This window comes from Miniopterus schreibersii (assembly GCF_964146895.1).
Source record: "Miniopterus schreibersii genome assembly, chromosome: 17".
Lineage (NCBI taxonomy): Eukaryota > Metazoa > Chordata > Mammalia > Chiroptera > Miniopteridae > Miniopterus > Miniopterus schreibersii.
The window spans coordinates 37,998,070-38,025,182 of record NC_138117.1 but is presented as its reverse complement, the minus strand read 5'-3'; the positions used below and the strand labels follow the sequence as shown (position 1 = coordinate 38,025,182).

Below are 27,113 nucleotides of genomic sequence, written 5' to 3'. Positions count from 1 at the left end.
AATCATAGATCTGGTCCTAAGATTCCCTAATATGCACAATTTTTTCTCATTAGCTTCCTTACTCATTTGGTGATTATTCTGTATACTAAACAGCCTGAAGTAATAAACTGTTGGCTTATTTGCAAATTTAAATATATATGTAAATAGCTCCCAGGATCTAGACTGCTGGCTTTAAAAGGTTACATCCAAAAGAATTATTCAACCAAGTTTACTGATATTCTCCTGGAAACAAAACTGAAATAGCATAGATAAATTTTAAAAAATGAAATTATGTCATCTGTTTTAAATTATACTTTTATGTGACTCACATTATCTAGGAAAAAGTCACAAATAATACACCTGCTGTTTGAGATTAAACTGAAATTTATTACCTATTCTGTATCATACACTGTGCAAGGTGTTTTCACGTGAGTTCTTATTTAATTATTCCAATAACCCTGTAAAGAATGTGCAGTTTATCCCCATTTTAGAGATGGGAACACTGAAATTCAGAGGTAAATCTGCCCAAAGTAACACAGTAAGTAGTAAAATTGGCATTCCAGTTCTGGGGTTGAACTCTAATTTCAAGATTCCCAAACTACATGCTACCCATATAAATAGTTTTGGAAAATATTAAACCAAATATTTATACTTTTCATAAAAATAAACCTTAAATGAGATGAGAAATGCTTAAAAACATAAATAAAAAACATACACACAAACATACAATATGTTCCCCATTTTCTAATACATATTTTAAGAAAAATATTAAAGGATTACTTCTAAATATTGCAATTACAGGTATCTTTAACTTGTTTACTCTTTTACATTTTCTAGCATTTTCAAAATTTGCTACAATAAACTTACTGCTTTTTAAATTAGAAAAAAATCAGAAGTAAAAATTTGGCCATTAAAATGTTAAAAGTTCTGCAAAAAATTTTAGGAGGAGGAAAAACTTTATTCTCTTTTCATCTATTGAGAGCCCCAAATAACAATATGATCTGAGCGATCCTTTCCAGAAGCAGCTCCTACTGCCCTTAAGCATTGCGAGCAGGATGAGACACAGCAGCTACACTCCACGGGAATACACGAAGCACATCCTCCTTCTGACTTCATGGAAAAGTCGTCTAATTCCTGCAGCTCTGGGAGCTGTCGGACAAACTCGAAACCTATGTACTTATCAGATGTAGGACTAGAGAAAAATGGGGCAAGTACAGTGCAGAGACTATGAACAGACTTAAATGGCTCTAGATTTGGAAACTGGATTTACTAAAAAAATGTGTGACCTGTAAAATGAAATGTTTACTTATACAGCTGCTGAGAGATTCAAATGAGAACCAAACAAAAGTTAGTAAATTGCCTTGCACATAGTATATACTTAATAAAAAATAAGTCCTAATTTTTTTTCCACTTAAAAATTTAATTGGAGAATTAGATTATGTTTCAAAAGGTACAATAAAAGGCAGCAGCAATGAAATTCTTTAGCTGTCGAGTTTCTCACGCTAAGCAATATTAAAATTTGGACACCAAAAATTCTTTGTAGGGGGAATGTCCTGTGTATTATATATAGAATGTTCAGCAGTATACTTGACACCACCAACACTCCCCACCCTGCACTGAAAATCAAATGCTCAGGGAGGGGCAGGAGGGGGAGAATTGCCATGGTTAAGAATCATAGCTTTAGTGAAGTGAATAGTTTCAATGACTGGTCCCTATGGACCACTGGCAACAATATTTAAAAAAAAAGGTTAAGAATAGCCATGATGAGGCTTGAAAAAAGTGAGATGGATCAACTGGATACACAAAAAAGAAAACAGGAAAGTAATCTATGCTTCCCCTAGATCTAAAGCCACAATAATGAAAGTGTATTTACATGCAAAACACGAGCTTTGGAGCAGAAAGACCTGGCACTGAACCCCTGTTATATAGCGTTACTTCACTGTGTCTTTGGACAAGTTCATTAGGTTCAATTCCTCATCCGTTAGTTGTTAATAAAAACCTGGATGGGAACATACAGATTGAATGCCTGAAAGCTTCCTCAGAGATGAAGCTGGAACTGAAAGACTGAATGTTATACAATAAAACTAAAGACAAGAGAAGAAAGGTTATCACTGTATTTTATTTTCCTTTTCAGATATGCTTTCCCCAGCCCCGCATATGCTTAACAAATTATGGTTGAGAATAGAAGAAAATGAAGGTGGTAAGCAGAAATAGTGCAGAAGTCATGTAAGACATGGGGAAATAAACCCTTACTTTTATGGTCAACTAACTTTCTGTTGCCTTATGATGGGTTGATATCACAGATTTCATAAGCAGCAACAGAGAAGCTAGAGCTCTAATCGTCTACATCCGTACTGGTTGTCCATATGCCCTGATTAGAGCATTTGCCTTCACCGGGTGAAGACGTTCTCAGAAGAGATTAATTCTGGATATGCGAATTAAACTTAAAATTAGTTAAGTGATTAGTTTTACTCACAGAGTTTGTTCCAAGAACTTGAAGCTTTGGTTCCCCTGATTCCAGCAGCTTTGCTACCATATGAAGAAAGCTTTCTACAAATGGCTTGATGCTTTGAGAATGACAGGCCATGAGAAGTTGGTCCAATGCCTCCATAGCAATTAAAACATACCTACTCATAAGAGAGAAATAATGTCAAAGCATTTCTAGCTGAGTTAATTCTAAGTGCTTTTCACTGGAAGAATTAAAATAAGTTTATTTAAATGCACAAAATACAGAAGGGCAAATTCAGTAGTTCCTAAGTGAAATCTTGGTTCTCATGAGCACTGACAGTCTTAGATTATGAAACAGTTCTCATACTAAGGGACAGGAAAACTAGACGGTACCCACTCATTTCCTCTTTCCTACCAGAGCTCAGAGCTTCTCCAACATGACCTTTGTGTATATTTGTCTTTGTAAACAAGGACATTTTGTTTTCCAGACTTTTAACCATATTTCTTTATATCTGACCCCAAATAATTATTATAAACAATGTGCCTAAATTTCCAACATAATCTAGTTACATTTGTAAACATGAATATATAAAACATTATTAGCAACAACAGATTGTAAGTGTCTCATAGATGTTACCTTACAAGTCACTAAATTTTAAAGCTTGTACTAAAAATTAAAATTCAGACTTTGGTGAACTTTACTTCAACAATCAACTATAAAACTGCTTGTATCAAGACTCACAAAAATGCTGTATGTGGTAACAATATGGAAGTAGAGAAAGCCAATATATCACCACTTGGAAAATAGAGTACCCGAAGAAACCAGGATCATAAAATGACAAAATGTAGAAGTAGTTCATCCAAATTACCTAGGTTATTACTGTTCAAGCACAGAGAATGAATTAAAGTGGTAGACCTTTATTTACAGACAGTTTTGCAGCAAGCAACATTTCAAATAAGCATGCTTACAACTTCTGAACCTTAATATCCAAGCTAATACAGTTCTCTCTTATTACTCTTCCGACAGTTAAAACTAGAGCTGTGTTAAAAATCAGTTGACTAACAGGATCTTTCTCTTTGTTTTCAATTTAGAGACTGGTTTTTAAATTACTGTATCAGACTAACAGAGTAAGGAAGTCAATCTCCATTAGAGACGTCTCAGAAATTAACTGATGCTTAAGCTAAAGGCAACTCTGTTAACTAACATGAGTCTATTCTTAAAATCTGAGCATCAGGGCACAGCCAGGCATGGCTCAGTGGTTGAGCATCGACCTAGGATCCAGTCGATCAGGGTTCGATTCCCAGTCGGGGCACATGCCCGGGTTTCGGGCTGCAGCCGATCAATGACTCTCTCATCATTGATGTTTCTCGCTCTCTCTCTCCCTCTCCTTTCCTCTCTCTGAAGTCAATAAAGATATATATATATTTTTTTTAAATCAAAAAAAAAAAAAAATCTGAGCATCAGGAAAGTAATAAAAAATGCAGCATCGGTATGGTATTACACATTTCCTTCTATCATATTACAATGTTTGATCTTTTACATCCCACTTTTGTCTGACTAAATGGCAAAGTAACTTAAAGGATGATTGGGCCTAGGGAGAATTTTCCAAGACTCAGTATTAGCAACAATGACTTTCCTCACCCAGAACGGTGTCTGACAACATCTCTGCTCAACCTTTCTGCGAGGTAAGAACCAATTCGATCCAGTTTCTCTGGCGCAGACACTGCATAAAATGTCAGTTTCTCCATATCAGCTTTAACAAGGCCATCCTAAAAATAATAACAAGATAAATAGGTTATCTATATTTTCATGTTTATTTTTGTATTTCTAAATGCTGCTTGCTTCCTATTTCCCCTTTCTGGATTGGTGACTAAGCCATATTTATGCTGAACCTTTCTGGACATAGCCCCCTTAGTGCTAATATTCACCATTCTGGACACAGAGAATTTTGAAAAAGTTAAAGAAATGCCCCACTTACGCAAACATTGAAATATACTTTCACATAGCCCCCACTTAGGCAAAGCATTGAAATATACTTTCACATAGCAATGAATTACTGTAACATATCATCATTTAAACATGGCTGCATCTCATCCACTTTTTTTATCCCTTACTAATTTTAATGAGGGATAATTTATATACAATAAACTACACCCAAGTATATATAATTTGAAATGAGATAGTTGTATACATCATGGAACCACCAGTAACGAACAAGATACATAGTATTTCCATTATTTGCTAAAGATTCCTCATGACCTTCCCTCTCCAGGCAACCACTGCTCTGCTTTCCTCACTCTGAATCAGCATGCATCAATGCAATCACAGGTCTGACTCTTCTGTGCATGATTCCTTTTACTAAGCTCACCCCCTTGCCTCGGAGCTCTTTGCTAGTTCAACTGGGTAACTCCTACTGGTCCTTCAGGTCTCAGTGTCCTCCACAAAAGCTTTCATTCCACCTCACAACACCTCTCCTGAGTTTGGGTGAGATGTTCCTTTTACATGTTCTTTTAGCTCATGGCACTTATCCCTACATTTATCTCTACTATCATGTTTTGTAACACTGTGTTTTCAATCTTAAATGCTAATCAAGTGCTAACCTGTGATGAACACCAAGAAACCAACCTGAGCAAAGGATTGTGTTAATTTATTTAATTCTCATGAGATCCTTATGAAATAAGTACTATTTATAATTTCTATTTCACACGGAGACACTGAGGGGCTGGCCCAAGACCATATTGCTAGTAATTCTAAGAAATGGTTTGGTTATCTGTCACCTCACTAGTGTGCGTTTTAAAGGCAAGGACTATGACTAAAGACCTCAGCACTCTAGGCATCTATAGTCTGATACATTTTAGATAGATGAGAAGATTTTCTTTTTGTTTAATAAATTAAAAATAAGAAATGTGGTCAACTGAACTATGCATGCAAGGTTCATGTAAATCTCTTTTTTCATCTTATTGTACAGATCGATATTTAAATAAATCTTATCTAACTACTTGGTAAAAATATTCTTTCTGTAATCATTCCCTAATTTACCTGTCATCATTCTCATGGTCAAGTTTTCAAAGCTCCCTTACCACTCACAAGTCAAAGTGGATAGAGTAGACATCCTGACTGTCAATCACATTCCTCCATAATCTGACCTCCACCTTATTTCAGTAACCATTTGTTCCATACTGAGGGAAATGATTTGAATGTTCTGTCCATTAAATAATACTCCTAAAATTTCAAATCAGAACTTGTGCTCAACATGATTACCACCACTACACTCTAAAATTTGCAGGTTCTTGATCTCAAATGTATCTCTTGCTTTCCCATGTCTTTTCTCTCGCCTGGCCCTTCACTACAACAAACAGACTGATCTTGGCTTCTCCAGATGGTGTACATCCTTCAAAGCTCAGCAAATCTCATTTCTCTGAGAATACTTCCCAGAGATTGCCAACCCAGTGCTTTAAAAGAAAAAACTTTACCACCTGCTGCACTTAACATTTTCACTTACTGATTTATGCACTGTGATCTAATATTTAGTCTGCTTTTGCTTTAAATCAGTCAATGGATGGAAAGCTCCTTAAAGGTAGGAACCAGACCTTAGGGTTTTTTATATGCCACAAATTTTGTAGAATATCTGGTGGCCAATAGTATTTAATTGATTGGCCTCCAAGTAGATGAATGTTTAAATCTGATTTGACTAAAAATGAGATATAGCTGAGGAGATACATAAATTAATGTTAAGATAGCCAACAGTTTCTATAGTTGGCTACATTTAAAATAAAGCACATTCTAGAAATCAAATCCATGTTAACAATTTTATTCATATCCATTAATACCAGACTAAAGGAGTTTTGGAAAATTAAAGACTGTCAAACAAAACCTTCTAAACTAAACCCAGTTGCTTTGAAACCAGTAATCTTTCATAGTCAAGTGACTTTTATAAAAAATTTACAAGAATTTAAGTAAAAAGAGAAGAAACTCTGCCTGGGAGATTCTTACTTTACATCTCAACTCTCTTCTAAAAACTGTGTTGGTCAACCCTATTTATTCTTTGAATCTTTGCTTAGATTTCATTTCCTTCAGGCTTTCCTCTCCCAAACCCAAATCAGATGTCATTCCAACCTACTCCAGCAGCTCCCTGTGCTTCATTTCTCTATCACAACATTCTTTCATACAATACTGTAATTGCCAATTTACCTGCCTGTGAATGTGGTGAGAGCAGAAAGCCATGACTGTGTTCACAGTTGCATTCTTAGCATTCTGTACAAATAATCTGGCACTAGTTCATAAAATTTTGATGAGTATTACTTACATTTAGGAACAATATAGACAAAAGAACATCACCTGTCCATCATTCCAAATTTATGCCTAATCTACATAAAGGATCTGAAAATTAGACTATCAAGCACTGGTCGTTTAAAAGCAGAAGAAAGACAAGTATAAAACAGTAGTGTACATGGTGAGATTCGGGGGTGAAAGTTGAGAAATGAAATTCGGAAAACCTTAGGAGGTCAGCAGGGGGGAAGCATGGGTCAGCAAAGAGAAGGATCAGGAGATGTAGATCAAATTACTTTTGGATCTTCGGGGAATATGTTGTCCACCAGGCGTTTGTAGCGAGGACGCAGAGCCGAACAGCAGCAACACACTCCTGCTCAAAAGAGAATAAAAGCACAAAGTACAGGGGTTGTTCATATTGTAAACAGACCCAGAAATTCAACTTTCTACATTTTAATGGGTTATTTAAAACAAATGGGGAAAATTCAAACTGCCACAAACAGAAAAGGCCATGCAAATTCAATTACTGATAAAGAAATGAAAAAGTTAAACTACTCCTCCCCTCCCCAAGGACACCAGGTCAAGATGAATATACTAATGAGTTATTCCAAAGTTCCAGACCAAACTGTTTTGGGGCACGTGTGTGAATGTACACACACACACACACAAACACACACACACACTCCCCCCTGCCAAGTTCATCCTATAAAGCAAATACATAATCAGTGGCCCCCCTTATCTCCTTTCTGATCTCCTCTAATCTGCATCCCTTCCACCTCTGAATCCCCCATTCCCCACTTCCCAGTTCCCCTGCCTACCCAATCCACTCAGCTCCAGCCACCGTGGTCTTAAAATGACAGTTCACTCCTAGTGTGATGGTGAAAACAGTTAATACTTGTATCCACATAATGATCACTTCGAGAACTGCGATGGACATCACCTCAAACAAGCTCAAAGGAAAGTCCAGCAATTTTCTAAATGCTCAAACGCTGCTCTACATATTTTCAGTTGTTGATGTCTTGGAAAGCAATGGATTTGGATCCAGAAGACCTGGGCTCATTCCAAGCCTTTAACTTAAGTTCCTACATGACCCTGGGTAAGGCGCATCAGCTATCTGGAAAGAGCTGTATAAGTGGGAAGGATCAGTTTTCTTGTCCAGAAAACCAGTAACTTACTAGGAATATTGGTCTTGAGCCATTATAAAATTATTCTCATGGTTTATGAAACTGGGATATATATGTGTCACTGGTATGTATTTAAAAACCAAAATATGGGATGAGAGAACACATTAGCTAGAAGTTAAAAGAACTTGGATCTAAGCAGACATCTGCTACTATCTTATCAAGTAACGTTATGCAAGAGACTTCTCCAGATCTCACTTTGCTCATGAAGTATGCATCATTCACGCATGAAGTCATATAAAAAATGTCAAGTGAGTGCCCGGCACAGGCCCAAGCAAGTAAGACTGATCCAGATTTGCAGTAGAGTAGAGCCATGAAAGTAATGATGAAAACGAGACAGTTAAGTTTTATACAGTATCTTTAGTGATCCTAAAACATGCATCCATATTATACATAAACATACATAAATAATGACACATTATTTAACATTCCCAGCAAACTAGTGAGGTGGTATAATTGCAGCACAACTTACCATGTAACTTAACAGCAGGTGAGAATCCAATGTCTAACTCTATAACCCCATGGTCTTTCCACAACATCACAGATATTAGTGGTCAAATCAACTGCCAAATATTTCATTTGCACCTACTATGTGGTATCATGCTAGATGCCACAGATACAAGAAAGTATAAAAGACACAAGATCCTTGCCCCTGAGTTTGTAAACTATTATAAAAAACAGTGAACAACTCAGCAGTCTATACTTAGGCTGATAATATAAAATGCTGTCCACTGTTTAGGATGTTTTTTACTTTAATAGAAGAAAAAAATGCCAAAGAATCCATTAGGGGATTATTTCATATTAACTAATACTAAAATACCTGAGCTATTTTTAGAGCTCCAAATTGAAACACAGATCTGATTATTACAAAGAAAAACAAGGGTTATAGCCAAATAAGCAAAAGCCGTATTTCTGTATTCACTGTACATAATACAAATATATGTTAATACACTGAAATAAGTTAAGACCAAACTCATATTGAGTGATTAACTTATACTGGGCACTAAGCTAGGTACTGCTATGATGACAGACGCTTATACCTGCTAAGAAGACTGAAATGAATACTTTGCTAACACTAATACGAGGCCAAATAGTAAGTTCAAATTGCTGTCATGGCAAAGAGGCTGGTAACAGGGCTAAAACACAAGTCTCAGTGCTTCCAGTTTCCCATCAGGATGGTAAATTATGCTATTTTCAGTAGTTAAGAATTCTTAATAAGCTATTAAGTTTCACTTACATTGACAGTTTCTGATACTACATATTGCTTCTAGTTTAAAGAGGCCTAAAAAATGAGAACTTGGAATACACAGAATATCCAGTTCCTACTTTCAGAAAGCTTAGGTCTTACTGGGGAAACAGCTGAGTAAAGAGGCAAAATGCCAAACAGGCAGCATGGGGTTAAAGGGCATGGGCTCTGGAGTCAGGCAGACCTGGTGTGAACCCAAGGTCTCTCACTGTCCAGCTGGGTGGGCATACTACTTTCTCTCACTTCACGTAGGTTTCCCCAACAGTTAAATAGGTATAATCATGCTTTTTTCATATTTATTGGGAAACTGAATACAATTATATACAAAGTTCTTATTAAGGGTGTAACATATAGAAAGCGTTCAATAAAATGGGAGCTATTATTAGTAATGCAGTAAGAGGAGTACTGAAATGGGGCAAGCAGGTGTTCAAGGGCCCTTGAGACAGCATTCCCAACAATGTGAAAACCTTTGCTGTAAACTAATCATCTAAAAATCACAACACATTTTACAGGTGGTTCACAAAATCTTTCAATAACAACGTCAGCACCAGTGGGATACCTGCCATTTCAGGACCTGAGGTGTGCGGTGGGTGCTATACTACGTACCCGACAGCGCTATTCATTTGCTCGTACATGGAGGTGGTCACTATCCTCTGTTTGACAAATGAGGAAACAGAGGCTAAGGGAGGGGCCCCACTGTCCCATCACACAGCTGGCAGGGAGAGGAGCTGAGATTCCAACCATATCTGGTAAACTGAACAATTTCTAAATTACTTGAAACATCTGAGCATTCCATACGCCATGACCCATGAGCATGACCGCAGGAATGAGGCTAAGATGAGGAATGTACTTCCATGCAGTAAAATAAATGATCACATCGAGTTCCTCTACAAGGCCCCAAACAAACAAAATAAAAGCGCCTTCTTGATCATTTACTGTAAGTGAAAAGCTACCAACTATAGAGAAAATACATAAAAACAGGTTTAAAACATTCAATTTACTCAGGTTTCTATAAAATGAAACCATGTTGAAGATAACGTAAGGATAAAAGGACTGTGGCAATAGTAATCACAAAAGAAATAACAACCAGCTATTTTAAATAAGAGAAAGAGTCACAAGAACTACAATGAAATCATTGGACCTACTCAGGCATAAAAATGTGGTCGACTCCCTGGTCGAAGTCAGTTCATAAGGCTTTTCGAGGTCGGCCGCAGGCACCTGGACATAGTCTCTCATGTTGTCAGAGACTGTTTACCAGCCGATCTTCCTGCTTCCAGATCCTTTCACCTACTGTTCAGGAAGTGCTGAGTTCACTTTACTTGTAATTAATTAGCAGCGGGCACTAATGTAATGTAACTTATCCAACTTGTTGACATCAAATATAAAGCTACCAAGAACTTGATAATATCCATATCAAATTCTGCTAGCAGGGCCAAATAGCTTCAACAAGATACCATTAAAGTATTTGTACTGCTAGTTTAATGAAAGTAGATTTTCACAAAGTTCAAATAAGAAAATAAACGCACTTAGACCTGTTTTCTTTAAAGCATTCCTTTAATTCCTCCTCATGCCTGCTTCTGATCCTTTCCAACAAACTTCTCACCTTGCGACCTCTTCCCAACTTTCTCTTTTCCAAAGGAAAAAGGAGTAGGCACATCACTGAAAGCCTCAAGCAACTGGCAAGGCTGATCAACATTCATTTTTTCTCAATTCCCCAAAACATTTATTGTCCGGACCTCACTTTTACATTAAGTTGTAAATCCTCTACACTCCCAACCTATGTCTATATCTTATATTCTTACAGTGTTTATGGTCCTTTATTTTTGGAAAGATGTTTTATTTTAAAGTAGTCAAATTTGTCAAAATTTTCCTTCATATTTTTCTTTCAATTTAGTTCCAGCATATAAGGAAGATGATCTACTACTCTCCTGCAGCATGTGGAATTCAGAACCCCGCTAATGATACACTTAGGAGCAGAAACACAAAGTCTCATGTGGCATAACTAAACTCTGAGAAAATGGAACTGGGGCAGGGTTGGAAAGAGAAAAATTATGACCCCCCAAAAGGGCTAGGCTCATGGGGCAAGCTGTTCAATAAACAGGAAAATCCTGCTATCTGCCACTCAGGGTTAAGAGTTCTAAATTAATATAAAAATTGCCTGGAATGTAAAGTCACTTAAAAATATGTAACATATTTTTTAGTAAAATTTGCATACTCCTAAGTTAACCATTTCTTCTTTAAAGACACCCAAGACATGTTCTTCTCCTAGCTCCCCTAACACCATTCTCATGTGGACTCACCAATTTCCCCTAGTCCTCAGCTCACACAGAAGTGAGATGCATCTACCTCTAGTACTCCCTTTTTGATGGTGAGATTTAGAATTAATTTCTAACCCATTCTAACCTATTCATAGAAGCACTTGAGGAGCAGTACAGAAATCCTCACGGTATGGATCAGGTGCATGGGCACACAAGGGTTCTGGAAGGATTCTGCTTAATTCTTAGTGCTGGTCCACCAGCACATAGTTCTGGTTTGTGATGACATTTGCTTTTCTATGTGGCTCTGTAAGTCTGGGGGTTTGGATAATGAATTAAGACCCTTTTTAAAATAAGCTATTTATACTTTTGACTAACTATATTACTCAATGATAATTTAAATCTAACTGGAAATTTTGTCTCCATTATTAAACTATTATTAATCTATTAACGTCTCTATTAAATACCACCATGTCACTGGGCACTTGAGATAAAACTACCCTCTAAAACAAAAGAAACTTACTAACACTGTCACTGTAGTTGAAATAATAGTATCTATACCTTCTACATACCAATTATATTACCTCAATTAATTCTTAATTGTAATGTATTAGGAATTCGCTGGCATATTTAGGGCTCACTAAATTTCATACTTTTAAATAGGAATGGCTATGATTACTGGGTTTTAGTCCTTAGAAATATATGTATTTCTATCACAGCACCTGTAACAATTTGCTGCATTTTCATATACATACCTGTTTCTACCACTAGAACATAAGTCACTCCACATAAGGCCTGTATCTTATTCACTGTTGTACACGTCTGACATATAGCAGATGCTTCCAAAAAACAGCGTTCCTTTACTAAATGAATGTAGACCCAAAGTTCACTGATAAAATGAATTTAAAATCTGCTCTAATATGTGCTATGAGAATCAAAATAATCCACTAAATGCCAGAACAATATGATTTCTCTGGTGTATAGATGACAATGTCAACTGAGTCGCTTTAAACAATTAATGGCTTATTTTTAAGCCTGGTGAAGGCCATCAGTAATTAAGGTAAAAAGAGACAGACTGTTTTTTCTATTAGGTTTTAAAAATTCATCACTTCAAGACTCTAGCTCTATGGGGTCCAAAACCCTTTAAGAGTCTGCATCACATATATTCCCTTTAAGGTTAAAATTAAAAGTCAAGTTACTCATAAAATTAGTTCCAGAACAACACATTCTTGTCATACAATTAAAAGGATTTAATAATATTACAGTCCCACTCACACACAGCCCTCCCAAGTACCAAATACTGAAGATATCAATATGCATACATACCACATACATACACGTGTTATATATAAAGCCTGTACTATGGGTGTTAGTTCTGTACTTTAACACATATACTTTAATACATTATGCTAAGAACTATAGGGGATTAAAAAGGAGCTATCTATTTGAAAAGACAAAGGTTTAAAAACTGAATTTTAAAATAATATTTGGACAATGTTTGAAGACAAGGGATATCCAATGTCAAATGGACCACATGGCCACAAGGACCACAGCAGTTCAGGGAGGAGAGAAAGCATCACCGGCTCAAGTGCAGAGAGGTTTTAGGGGGGAAATGGGACTTGAGCTGAGGGCTCCCCTGAGGAATGAGTGGAGTGAACTCTAAGGATAAGCTGGGGACAGTGAAGGACAATTACAGTCAGAGGGAACAACGCAGGAATCACTACAAAGGATGGCACATGGAAAAGCCGAAATGCGTTTTCTAATGACCCAGAGCTTAGAAAAAGGAAGGAAGGAAGGAAGGAAGGAAGGAAGGAAGGAAGGAAGGAGGGAGGGAGGGAGGGAGGGAGGGAGGGAGGGAGGGAGGGAGGGAGGGAGGGGGAGGTGGCACAAACTTAGCATCCAAAGGGTTTTGTGATGCCCTAGTTGTTCTGGCTCAGTGGCTAGAGCATCAGCCAGGGGACTGAAGGATCTCAGGTTTGATCCCAGTCAAGGGCATATACCTTGGTTGCAAGGTCGATCCCTGGCTCAGTAGGGGCACGTGAGGGAGGCAATCAATCGATGTCCAATTGAAGTGTCTCTCTCACATTGATGTTTTTTTCTCTCTCTCTGTCTCTCTCTCTCTGAAAAGCAATGGAAAAAATATCCTTAGGTGAAGATAAAAAAAAAAATCTTTTTTTAAAAAGTGTCTGGTAACTAATTAGATGGGAGGGGGTCAAAGAAACAGGAACAAAATAGTCTTATCTTCAGGAAAGTGTTCCTTTTAAAAGGATTTTAATCCATTAGAGGAGTGTCTTATTACCCAGTTCTTTCCACGCGGAATTCTATACCTCCCCTCCTTTCATTCTCAATTTCACTGCTTGTTCTTTATTCCCAGGCACATAACCTCATGGAAAAGAGAAGGACAACAGAGGCAATAAAAGGAATAAAAGCTCCGGTTCTGTTTTAAACGATGGTCTTCCCACTGTATTGCAATACCTGGCTCTACAATACGCATAAAACAGACGAAAACTGTTAACACTTTTTGAAACTACTCTGAGTTACTGTCTGTAGAAAAAAACAGCTTTATTCAGTCACCTAGTGTTTGGTCTGTATTCAAAATCTGTTTTTTTCCCCACTCTTACAATTTTTAATACAAAAATGTGTATTAGTCTCCTACTTACAAAGTCTATTTATAGATTTTATACCTAGACTTGACTTTACTATACATATCATACTTAATTGAAAAAAGTAAATATTACTCAGAATTACCCAAGGACAAGAGCAATAAAATGTAGAATAATCTATCCTTTAGAAAATATATTCCTGAGAGATTGCATGCGAAAAACCTTTTGGAATCATCATATGAAAACAACTGCCACAAATATTAAAATCAGAAAATAATAATTCTCTATTCATTTCATCTGCCGTTGGTTTAGTTTGCAAAACAAGAAAGAAACGATCTAGTGGATGACGCAGAAACCAGAGCTGCAACCAGGACAGAAAAGTGCTCCTACCTCGTCCCCACCAATATTAGGATGGAGCATGTGGTTCACCCCTACTTCGAGGACCACATCCCGGACCCTGCGTGCCCAGACTTCTTCAGATGTGCTCAGGTGCAGTCTTGGAGGGAGTATGCCTGTGTCCCAACCTCTAGAGGTAAGTAGATGAAGCAGAAATGAAAACTGAAATAGTATGTGATTCCCTTTTTAAATTTAATATATAGAATATTAACCATGTCTTTTATGATGTCAGTAGCACTATTAAGAATTATAAGAGGAATCACATTCTTTCCATGTATAATTTTTTTTTTAAGTATGTGAGCAACATAAAGCTGATGAAATCTGAATAAGCTCTGTGGATAGTCACAATGTCAACTGTCTGCTGATACTGCACTACAGTTATACAAGGTATTACTACTGGGGTAAACAGAATGAAGACATGGGGCCTACCTTGAAACTTTTTTTTGCAACTTCCTGTTAACTGATAATGATTTCAAAATTAAAAATAAATAAATTAAAATTTTTAAAAAATCCTCTGAATATTTCACAAGTTGGATATGAGTTATTTCAGGCAAAATTCAAAATATATTTAAAATTCCTCAAATACTTAAGTTTCAAAAAATTTATTTCCCCATTAGTCAGAGAGTAACAAAAGTGTTAAGTCTGTGGGGGTGTTTGTGACTTCCAAAATTATTTTTAGAACAAATACATTTAATATACCAACAGCACTGATTCTTCTTATAGATTTCACAACACCCACAGTGTCTATGCCATATGTTAACGATTTTCATTTGAATTGAGATGATTAAGTTTCCTGATCAAACAGTAAAGGAAAAGGCAGGTAGCACTCTAATTATGTATCTAAACAGAATGCATATTTTTAAGTTACTTCTCTATTCAAAGTCTGAAGATAGCAAAATATAACCTAGCATTTGTTGAATAAGCCTAGCTAAGTAAAAGGCTTAATTTTAAAAATATTAAACTTCTAATTTAAACCTTCAAGGTTCAAAGTTGAATACAGTCTCACGGAACCTCCAAATAAAGCTGAGAAACTCTACACATTTTGTACTCATTCCACACGAGACTTTGGTAACACAAAGCCAAGAGCCCAAAACTTCTTGAAATTTTCAAGTATTCTTTTAATTTAATACACACACACACAAACACACTCACACACACTGATCACAGTCAATATGCACAACTGATTTTTATGTTACTCAAAAGTCTAGAAAGGCAATCTAATCTTTTCTAATCAATATTCTTAAATTAATCATAAGCCAAAATGTGACGCTACCCTAAGATTTCAATGTATTACTAAATTTTCCTCCAGTTCAAAGTTAAGACTTACTACTAACGCATGGAAGAAAAAGAAAAAAAAACAAACACAGCAACTTTCTGCAGGATTACACACAAGCAACCTGAAGCTCTGTATAAATTTGTAGCATTCATTTTATTACAGCAACTATAAAAAACTTACTTACTCTTGAAAATTTTAAAGGATTGATTTAAAAAGTACCTCACTCTTATGCAAACACTCAAATTGCTAGCAGTGCAATTTTAGATTAAAAAGTTAATCTAAAACTGCAAAAACTCAACAGCTTAACCCAACTTCATCATACTCACCCTTCCCTAATGTCCTTGGAACCACTGAACACAGAGTTTTAAAGTTGTTCAACCCTTAACCAGCATGTCACTGGAACCTATCAGGATGGCAACAAAAAGAGCAGCAATATTTCTGTGTTGCTGAAAAGACAACCTAGAGCCTGTTTACTGCATTACACTGAGTCAGTACACACAAACCAATGGGTTGGGGGGTGGAGAGGGGGGGACACTGAGCTGTGTAAAGGAAGAAAACTCAAAGAACTAACTGATGCTCTCAGATGACAGGTCAAGTCCCCAAATATCCCTCACTTCTTTGTTTAAAATAAAGCAGTTCCTCAGCACGTTTACATAAGCATTTTATCTAGCACCAGAAAATCATTGAGTTCTTTCAGAGATACACATAATTATGAGACTTAAAGAAGACAGCAATGGGACAAGTTACTAATAGTTCAGTTCTGTATTTTAGATTACATATGGGAAGCCATCCTAGTTTTTACCTGCAAACTGCATGATTCAGCATGTTACCCGGGAGTTATAGAACAGTCTACAGGAATGCTCTCAACCAAGTATCACTTGACAATCTCTTCCTCCCGCTAGGGAGAAGTGACAAGATAGTTAAGGACATGAGTACAGGGCAGTAAGTACACACCATGGTTAAGACACATGATCATCTTAAAGTGCCAAAGTTTTAAAATAAAATTTTTTCCTAATACTTTGTAAATTACCATTGACATAGCATCAAATATTAAGACTGTCAAGCTTATTTTTTCTTTTACTTTCGTATTGGAATGTTTCAAATACTTCTGTAATAAATGGACTGCCACTTGAACCTCACGAAGTTCTTGCCATGCGAGCATCTATTGCAGTGGTGTTGGTTTCAATAATGCCCCGCCGGCTCCCTCTTTGGTTCCTCTGCCTGTTCAGTCCTAAATGGATATGTTCTTCTAGAATCTGTCCTAAGCCTCTTTACTCTCTTTGCAAGCTATCCTTTTACTTCTTCCACCCATTGTTATTCTTAAAAATGTACCCTGAGTGTCCTTAAGGCACTACACACTTATCATACCCTAGAATGGACTCACCTTCCATCTCAATTTCCCCAAAGTGCTCTTCCTCCAGAAGTTCCTGTATCAAACCAAAGCAGTTCACTCAAATGATCAAACGTGAAACCTGGGAGTGAGTACTGACTCTGCCTTCTCCCTCAGCCACTCATCCAATTAATCCCATCAGCTGTACTTCCTCAACAGCATTCAGTCTCAGCTACAATCCATCCCACTGCCACCATCCAAGTCCAAAGCCCACCACTCAGGCTACTGTAACTGCTCTCCCTCTAACCTCTCATATTTTTCCATAGCAACCCGTGTCACTCTTTTAGTAATGTGTCACTTTACAAATGCACACTCACTGTGTACCATGGACCAAGTACTGTATCAAAAGCTACACATACAGTGGCAAAGAAAACAGGTACAGGCGCTCACAAAGCTCGGTCTTGTTAGTGTAATTATAAGCTCAGCAACTGTCCTCCCCAGCAGACTAAGCTTCATGAGAACAGGTACGATGTCCATGATGATACCTATTACGTCCAGTATGAGGATACTGCTGGGTCCTCAGTGTCTGGAGTAACTGACACAGTATGAATGAGTATGTGTTGATTAAAAGACAAATTTACCATATGTAAAAAGTCTCACCTTCCACAGCACCAACTGGCTGCTGGTTATTTCCACCTCATGACTCACCTCCAACATTTTCTCCAAATCCGCACTTCTCCAATGATCATGATTTCCAATCAATTAATATATTTGAGATCACTCAGCTTTATGATGTCATCTTCCACTCATCTTCCCCTTGCAGTCTCTCCTCTGAACTCCACAACATCCTTCTGAGGGTGCCTGCCATTTCTTTCTCTTTGTGGTAGCCATCTATACAAGGTTCTATAAATTAAATAAACTTTTCAAAGCTAGGGACTGCTTTATTTACCTTTATTCCCCACCCAGCAGTGCCTTGCACAGGCAGGCACTAAAATATTTGCTGAATGAGTCAATCCCTAAGAGAAATCTAACAGGAAAAGCTGAACGAGAACATTTGTAGCTCCGAGAGCATATTGACAGTGCCTATGACTGAAATGACTACAAAGAGATTATATAGCTCCATTCCTGGAGATCAACAGAACAAAGCAGGTGAAACACCATCAGCTAAATGGTTCTGGTTTTTGCATCTAGGTTCCTAAGCTTTTGATTCTAAAGCATCTTATGTTGTCAGAGGGTATATTCTAGTGTCTAAGACTATAAATTTCAGACTTTTTATAAGTAGCCAACATTATTTCCCAACTGAAATCGAATGCAGAATCCTACCAATAAAACAGATAAAAACAGAGCTTCCAGCTGAAGAGGGGTCAGAAAGGCCCACCTTCTTGGTCTCTTCAGCATCCTCTCCCCACAAAATCCCAACTGTGCTTCCATGGAAGACATTTTGAAAACTCTGGCTCTAAAGGTAATTCCAGATTCGCTTGTGTCATCCTGAGATGTAGATTGAGAACAACATGGAATCCTCAGCAACCACAACAAGAAGCCTATGTCAGGAAATGGAGCTCTTGTAAGAGAACTGACCTGAGGCAGACATCCATGTTTCCTCCATCACTTGTGGACCTGAACTGTTCCATTTCATGAAGCTGGTACAGTAAGATAAGCCTGGACAGACAAGTCACTTAAGCCTCTCTCTAATCTGGGCTGTGAACTGAAGAAGAAAGTGGACCTCTGGATGTTCACTGTCCAGCCAGCTAACAGAATGGGAGAAATCCTTAGGGACTTAGACCCCAAATCCCAGCTATTCTGCATTTACTTGGAGTGCCCTCCTCCCTGCAGATGCCCTTCTGGAACCAGGTGCAGCAGACACAACAGTCCAAGAAGCAACTATCTTGTCCTGATATGCTGATTCTAATAACATGTCCATAAAGAACTTCCACTAAAACACAATTACATAAACTCTACTGCACCTAAATATTCCTAAAAGACATCATCATTTTTCATTTAATGAATCAAATAGCTAGTAAAATTACTTATAACTAAGCTCATAAATCAGAAGTCAGATGTCACAAATGAGCCACTCCTTTCCACCTCCAGTCCAGTCCTTCAGCTGGCAAAGCTCCTTTAGCAAAGCTTACATGACCCGAGGAATTGACAATGGCAAACTTGAACACTTTATATTTCATTTTCTCTGCCCAGCAGGAGTGAGATCCACTTAAAGTTAAGTGTAACCACAGCACAGAGAACTTTGTAGCAAACTGCCAAGACAGTGTTGAAAAAGCCAATTAAATAGCAGGGGTGTGAAGAACACTTAGCATTATCCAGGAAAACTACTGCAGCAGAAACACCCCAGAGTTCAGGTAATGAAAAGAAAAAGGCACAGTGAGTAACTCACCAGCTGAAAACAACAACAAAAATTAGTGGCATTCAGGAGGGGAGAAGGCCTGTTGAAGACTACAGAGCAGAAGGTTTAATGCCTGACTTTAGAGTACAGCAAACTCTTGATTCAGAGGTACAACAAAAAAAACCTGAGTAGTGATTCCTTCTTTAATAAAAATTAGAATTCTGCTATTTAATAATACTTAAAAGTGAGTGAGCAGTTAATAAAAATGCAGAAGGAAGTTACGGTAAGACAGCCTACCTAAAAAGCGTATAAAGATAATAGCAGCTCCTGTTTGCTTCCGAGCCTAAGTGGGAGCTGGCTCATTTCAGGAACTGAATGAAGCAGCAACCACAAATGAGAAGAATTGTGACAAGTTTGACATGTTAATCACAGGAGGAACTGCTAACATTCACTTTGTGATCATGCTTCTTCAGAACTGTGTTCATCTTACAGCACACGATTCCCCCCCTCCGCCAAAAAAGAGAGAAAAAGAAAAAGAAATTTCCAACATCAGCCCCCACACATAACGATTCATCTCAGCCTTTCAGGGTTTCATGAAATAATAATCAGAAATAATCAGAAATTATTTCTTCCTCCGTTCAGTGATACGGGGAAAAAAACCATTATTTTACTTCCTATTCAGGAACAATATAATTCACCATCCATCGCTCAGTCATTCACAGAATTTTGCAATTCCTGGCATGCCAGCAAGACAGCCATAGCTCAGACAGCAAATGCACTGCTCTCCTAAGCCACACATATATGGTCCAGGCTGTTTGATCTGTTACTCAAAATTCTTTTCCATGGGATAAACAAAGAACCAGTTAAGGGTAATAGGTTAATGTCTCATTTCAGGAAGAATTATAAAAATTCTGAAAAAAATTATGTTAAAGCTGTAAGAAATCTTAAGCATGTGGTTGTAGAATACATGCTAACTGTAGAAAATCTGGAAAACACAAATGACAGAAAAGGAAGTAAGAACAACCCACGGCCCCAGCACCCTCACCTGTATAATTCTGAATGGCTCCATGGTATTTTGTTTCACAGTGCTCTATATTCAACGTGTGCATCCCCATGACTGGGTACTGAGTTGTCTGGGTTTCAGACAACTTTATAAATATTACTGTGCTACACAACTCAGTGCAGAAATCTTGGTGTAGTCTATGTTTTCTAAAAGATAGAGTCCCAAAGGGAAATTCCTGGGTCAATGAGTAGAATCATCCCCAGGGAACCTGATAAAATACTGCCAAATTACTTTCCAAAAAAGTTGCACCAATTTATTTATTTATTTTTATTTTTTAATATATCCTTATTGATTTCAGAGAGAGGAAAGGAGAGGGAGAGACAGAGATAGAAACATCAATGATGAGAGAGTCATTGATCGAGCCTGCAGCCGGGGCATGTGCCCTGACCAGGAATTGAACCCTGATCGTCTGGATCCCAGGTCAATGCTCCACCGCCGAGCCACGCCCGGCCAGGCAAGCTGCACCAATTTAAACTTCTGCCTTTTCTACAGCATCTCACTGCCTTTGCCTGTTGTTGTTTAAAAAATGTTTTCAGGAATCTAACAACCAAAAATGATTTCAGCTTTTAATCAGTGTTTCATTGTTAGTAAAACTGAACCATTTCCCCCCTAAATCTTTACCAAGCATTTGTACTTAGGCTTTTAAAGGTGTGGGTGGTATTTTAACCATGCAGCATGGGTGTTTTGCTTTCTGATTTGTATAAACGCTACACAGTTTTTGTATTTGATATTAATTTTGAATCCTCCAAATCTTTAGCCACAGTTTTTATAATAGTTCTAACCTATTCTCTTCTCTTCCCCCTGGAGGCAGCATGGAGTGTGGAGTGGTGGGAACCCCCGCCCCAGTGTACAGATGACTGGGTTCAAGCACTACACCATTACCCTGCTGAAGGGCACACTGAACCCACTTGGTTTCACCTTCCTCTTAATGATTGATATAAATTTCTTTTTAGCTACAAAATTAAATTCAATTTCATTTTTCCCTTTCCTAAGTTCCTTCTCTGGTGACTCTAAGATTCTTAAATTAACTCTCTTTATAGACAATGATTTTAGAAAAGCCTTACTGAATACTCATCTACATTAAAATTCCAAGATTTCATAGGCTAGCAGAGACGGAAGAAAACAACAATGAAAGGCATGTCAAAAATTAGGGGGGGATTTAAAAGCAGCAGCAAGACATATTAAGAATGGCATGATATATTTGGCAAAGGGTGACACTCTTCCACAACCTGAATCACAATGCTTTGGTCAAAGAACAACTGTCACCCAGGTGACCTCTATTTTTCCAGGGGATACATTTCAGTGTGCCTTCGGATCTCTTGAAATTCTGTGCAGAGCTTCCTGTGGAAATCTGAATTTTTCTGGGGAAGAATCATGGCTTACATCAGATTCTCAGCAGGGCTCATTCTGCAAAAATATGTAGGAATCTGTAACTTAGAGGCAGCTCAGGACTTACCTACTGCTCTACAACCCTTTCCTCCTCAGAGCGGTGGGGCCCACTGGGAGGTCCTGTGCCTCCTCTCCATTTCTGAGAACGTCAGGGACTGGTTTCCTTCGATATCAATAAAACCTTTCTGCTGTCCCTACAGGACAAAGAGGTACTCACTTCCTGCACCGGGGCTCTTCCAGAGGAGTGGGTAACTGACATATAAAAATGGAGTATGGCCTTGGCTGGTGTTGGCCTTAAGAGCACTAAAGGGTCCCAGGCAGGATTCCCAGTCAAGGGCACGTCCTTGGGTTGTGGGTTCACTTCCCGTCCACCGTTGGCCACGTGGGAGAGGCAATCAAGCGATGTGTCTCTCTCACATTGATCTTACTTTCTTTCTCTCTCTCTCCTCCCCCCCCACCCCCAACAGATCACTGCTGACTGAATTAGGCCTGCAGGCTCCCTGGGCCTCCAGGTTGAGAAAGCAATCTCTGGGGAGCAGGCTGCAGGGACCCTGGGTGGGAGAGCAGGCCAGGCTGTGGGTACAGCTTCATCTATAACATTTAAATATTCAGACCAGCGGTTCTCAATCGATGGACAATTTTGCACCCCAGGGAACATCTGGCAATGTCTGGAGATATGTCTGACTGTCACAACTTTGGGGGACAGGAAGGATTACTACTACCTTCCAGGGGGTAGAGGCCAGAGATGCTGTTAAACATCCTACAATGCAGAGGACAGGCCCCCACCTCCTAAACGAAAAAGGATCCGGTTCAAGACATCCACAGGGCAAAGATTGAGAAACCCTGATTTATATTATGATTTGCAGGCCTCCGTGTGTATTCTTGTCTCAGCCTTGCAAATGTTAACAGGCATATCTGCTAAGAACCTAATCCTAAATTATAAAAATTTCCTAACACTGTTTTTACAGGGGGGAAAAAGGCTATTTCAAGTTTTGGTATCCAAAGAATAACTTCTCTGACTCTAGTTAAGATTCAATCAATCATCTATTCAACATTTACCAAGCACCTATTATATAATTAGGCACAGTGCTAAGCAAAAGTGACAGTGTTAAAAGAAACTGATAGTATCTGACGACTGCAGATGCAGCTCCTACCTGGCTCAAAGCAGTGAATATGGAAAAAAAGATGTGAGACTTTAAAGTCAGACCCATCTAGTTCCAATCCCAGCTCTACCAATGTCATTAGACACATCACTTTACTTCCCTGAAATTCAATCTCTCCATTTCTATACTAGGTCAAATAGGGCCTCTCTCAAAGTGAGAGATAATTTTAAAAGGATAATTCATGTAAAGCACAAAGCATACTTACTGCCTGGCACACAATCAGTGTTCAATAATTAATTCAATAGCAAATCTTAAGTTTTTTATACAGAGTAAGTAGGAAACTGCTAGTATGCCTATAAAATAGACACACTGTGATTGTGACAACATAAACACAACTCTAGTCAAGTTAACCGTACAGTCTATAAGTTCCTTCATATTCTGGCTCCTATCTCCATCTCCAGCCTTATCTCCCACCAACTACATCATCATAAATGCAGCCCTATGTGCCCATTAAGTGGGGACAGATTAAAAAATGAGATCTGATAGTACCCAAAACAGTGTCAAGCCAAAGGTCACTGTGAGAAAGAAAATTCTTCAGCTATAACTGGCAGCATACATAGGGACTAGGTGGGAGGGGAAGAGAAGGCGGGAGGGGAGAGGTGATGAACAAACACACAAGGCTCAACTGTCAGCAATCTGTGCTCCTGTGGTTAGGGGTTACAGGACCCAGGCTTGTGTTCAAGTCCTGGTTCTACTGCACATGTGACTTTAGTCAAGTTACTGAAACTTATTGAGGCTCAGTCCCTGATATGCAAAATAAAATAAAATGAATGGATTAATAAGCTTTAACATTTCTTCCAAATTCTGATTCAGACTTTGAAAATCTTTAAGATCAAAATGTTTCTTAATGATCCTTTGAAGGGAAGAAGATGAAATAAAGGGTTTTAGAGAAATGATGTGTCAAATGACAGGTTTGAGAAACCTGTCATTTAGTAAAAGTCTTGAAATCTGTGCTTAGGGATTACTGAAAACACTGTGTGACTATAAGCGACAGGACCACAGAATTGTTCTTGTGTCACAGCAGCTTCCTGTCAGACATCGTTCCAGGGAGTTGCTTTCTGAAAAAGAGTCTATAGCTCTCCAAACTACCTCCAATTAAGCTACTGTTAACATTCATAAGATATGCAACTGCTTACCCATCAAGGGTATTCCATGCTCCCTTGGATTCTACTTATCACTAGGAGTATCAATATTCCAAATAAGTAACAAAAGAGCAATAGTAGAATAATTCTCTCACTTGGAGCAAGGGTCACTTTCAGAAGTGAGAGACCCTAGTAATCACCTCCAACACTTGCACTTTACTACCTTTATTTCACTAAACCCTTAAGGATTAACTGGTTAGGTTTGTGAGTCTCTTAACTCATTTGACATTAAAAAAAAAAAAAATGGTTAGCTTTGGAGAGGGTTTTCTTCCTAAAAACATCCCTAAAGAAAGTAATAATTTTGCTATCTTTGCCTTAACATGCTGCAAATTTAGTCTACACACAGAATTTCTTCAAGTACTACTTTCCACTGCACTATCCCAGAAATTTTGGAGCTCTAGCAACAAAAAGAAGAAAAATGGTAAAATGAACATTACTGACTTCACAGGGTAACAGCAATTGGTACCACACTTCTATGCAATTACAGAAACCACACCATAATAAGTATTAACAATAATGATACATGAAAAACATTTTTCTTGCCTTCCAGTCATGTCATGAAATCTGCATTCCTAACTATACGAAGTACAGCATGGCTCATCTTTATGTCATTTTGCATGGCAAATCATACATTTTAAAAGAAACAAGTTTTCTATATCCACTCTATAAAGCTGCATAACCTTAGAACGTAACTGACAGTGCGTTTAATTTCATAGGATTCTTATATTGCCATTTTACCAATAAATTCCACTTGAAGCCTTAACTTTCAAGAGCAGGTGTTTACCCTCTTAGGCTTGCTTTCTCAGAAAAAGGTTAGAACAGTGCTAATCTCAAATGTTCACTGGAAAAGATCAACGTGAATTTAGAAATAAACTGACAAGAATGATGACGCGATGATGATAATCCTCCAATCCACAGGAATAAAAATATAAATTGCTGACATATTTATTGGATACAAAATCCAAGAACAAGAGGTAAGAACACACACTGTACTAAGAAAACAAAATCCACCTTAGCCACACATACATGAAGAGTTAAAAGTAATCTTTGTCAAGAGTATTTAGAGATTTGCCACACTACATAAAACTTTCAAGTATCAGGAAATAATTCCTCTTTACCCACCACAAGACAAATCACACATCTGAGGCTGACCTGGAATCCAGCGTCCCATGTCTACCAAAATAAGGGCATTTAGGAGTTATGAATCCTAAGAAACAAGCGCGAATTAGGCACATACTGGCGGTATGTAAAGGGTCTACAGTACAGAGCACTGACCTAAAGGAGCCCTTCTTGAAAAAAAATTATCAAATCAATTACATTCTTTCTCTCCATTCAAGATCGGGGCGGATCCATAAGGGCCAGTGAGTTTCAAGTCACACTGCGATTCTCTGAGTCCCTTTGAAGTGGGTCACTTGCAGTGTTGCCCAAAATGCCTCCAACAGTGATTTGCAAACCTGAGGGTCCCTCAGGCAGGGCACATATTACACACGCAGATTCCGGGACCCAGGCTCCAGAACCTTGTCCAGGGAGGAGCCCTCAACCGACGTTGTTAATGACCTGCCCGGTGAGTCTGAGGCCGGCGGTCCAACAGCCACCCTGGGCATCCAACCCCAACAAGTTCCCAAAAGAACTCCTCCTTCGACCACCCGGACCCGTGGCGAGGGCTCGGGACGCGGCGGGGAAGGACCGGGGCCCCGGGCCGGTGCCCCCGGCGGGCGACGCCTGGCCCCCGACGCAGTGAGGAGGCGAAGGCGACGGGGCCGCAGGAACTTTCACTTTTTCATAAAGTCCCACTTTGCTCCGGAGAGGGCCGGGGAAAGAGCTCGGGCTTCGAAGTCCCCGAGGTCTAGGTCACTAGGAGTTCTGCCACTTAGCAGCCAGCTTAGCTGGGTGACTAACGCTCGGCCTCAGTTTCCCGTCTGTGCAACGGGCTCTCGCCGCCCTCGCCCTCCCCCGCCCCGCCCCGCCACCTCCCCGGGGAGACTAAGCCGAAGCGAAACTAACCGGCCCGGTCGCCTCACGCGCCCTCGCAGCCCCGCCCGCTTCCCGGGCCCCCCGACGGCGCGCCCAGCGGGCCGCAGCCTCTCAGCGCCCCCGGCCGCCCGGCCGCCCGCCCCCCGACCCCGGCGGGCCACTCACGGGTAGGCATGGTGACCCCGAGGCGCGCTCGCCGCGCTCGCCGCCGCTCCGAGGCTCAGCGGGGCCGCGCAGGCCGTGCCCACCGCACCATGACCGCCGGCGCCGGGACGAGGCAGAGGGCGAAGGGCGCCGGGAACCGACGCGGACCCCGCGGCTCACGCTACTCAGCGGCCGACGGCTGCCAGGGCCGGCCCCGCTCCGCGCCGGGCGACGCCTAGGGCGTCCGCACGACCTGACGTCAGCACGTCGCCGGCGCCCCGGCCCAGGCCCCGCCCCCTCCCGTCGGCGAGCTCCGCCCACCAGCGATAGTCTCCGGGCCTGCGGCGGGCGGCGCTCAGAGGCTGCAGCCTGGGCGCTTGGGGTGGAGGGAACAACCTCGCGCTTCGTTTCATCGTCGAGCCCTCGAGCTTTGAGTAATACTCGTTTTCGTGAATCCTTATCGGAGGTGCATGCGCAGGGTTTGTGTCTTACGGCTGCGCCGCGTCAGGATGCTGTGAGGACAGGCGTGACTGCGCTCGCAGCCCGGCTACCTGTGGGCCCCTCTTCTGAGCCTTGAACTTGCCCGCGTCCGTCGTCTCTCTCTGACTGCATGGTTTTCTTCTTTTTTCTTTTGAGACGCGCTGAGGTCATTCGGGCTGATGGCTGCGCGTTTTTGGAGAGAACTGAAAATGTCATTTCCTCCTGCTCCCTGGCGCCTTTCGGGGGACGTTATGGCTCAGGGGTTAGTCTGCTCCAGAGACGGCCGCCGTCCCGGCCGAGCCTTTTCCTGCCTCTCCGAGTGTCTCGACTAATCGCTGTATCCAACAGCCACCAGCTGGGCGGCGCGGGGGGCCTGGCGCGTGCGGCGATGCCCGAGCGCTTTGCTGGGCGCGGTGGGCCCGGCGGCCTGCCCGGG

General features: G+C 39.8%; 1 protein-coding gene across 3 annotated transcripts in view; it reads right to left on the bottom strand.

The window, feature by feature from the left end:
• EFR3A (EFR3 homolog A) overlaps positions 1–26,477 on the bottom strand; it is a 69,900-nt gene extending 43,423 nt beyond the window's left edge. For 2 of the 3 annotated variants that reach the window (XR_013997402.1, XM_081116266.1), the window contains exons 1-4: positions 26,219–26,477; positions 6,994–7,070; positions 4,070–4,197; positions 2,456–2,606 (exon numbers count right to left, since the gene is read on the bottom strand). Coding sequence is in view for 2 of the 3 variants with exons in the window: in XM_081116266.1 (XP_080972392.1) it covers positions 2,456–2,606; positions 4,070–4,197; positions 6,994–7,070; positions 26,219–26,228 (366 nt within the window). In the remaining variant the exon portion in view is untranslated. Of the gene's footprint in view, positions 1–2,455; positions 2,607–4,069; positions 4,198–6,924; positions 7,071–26,218 lie in introns of all 3 variants that reach the window. The other variant, XM_081116267.1, reaches the window with a different exon arrangement.
• Between the last annotated feature and the right edge of the window lie 636 nt (positions 26,478–27,113).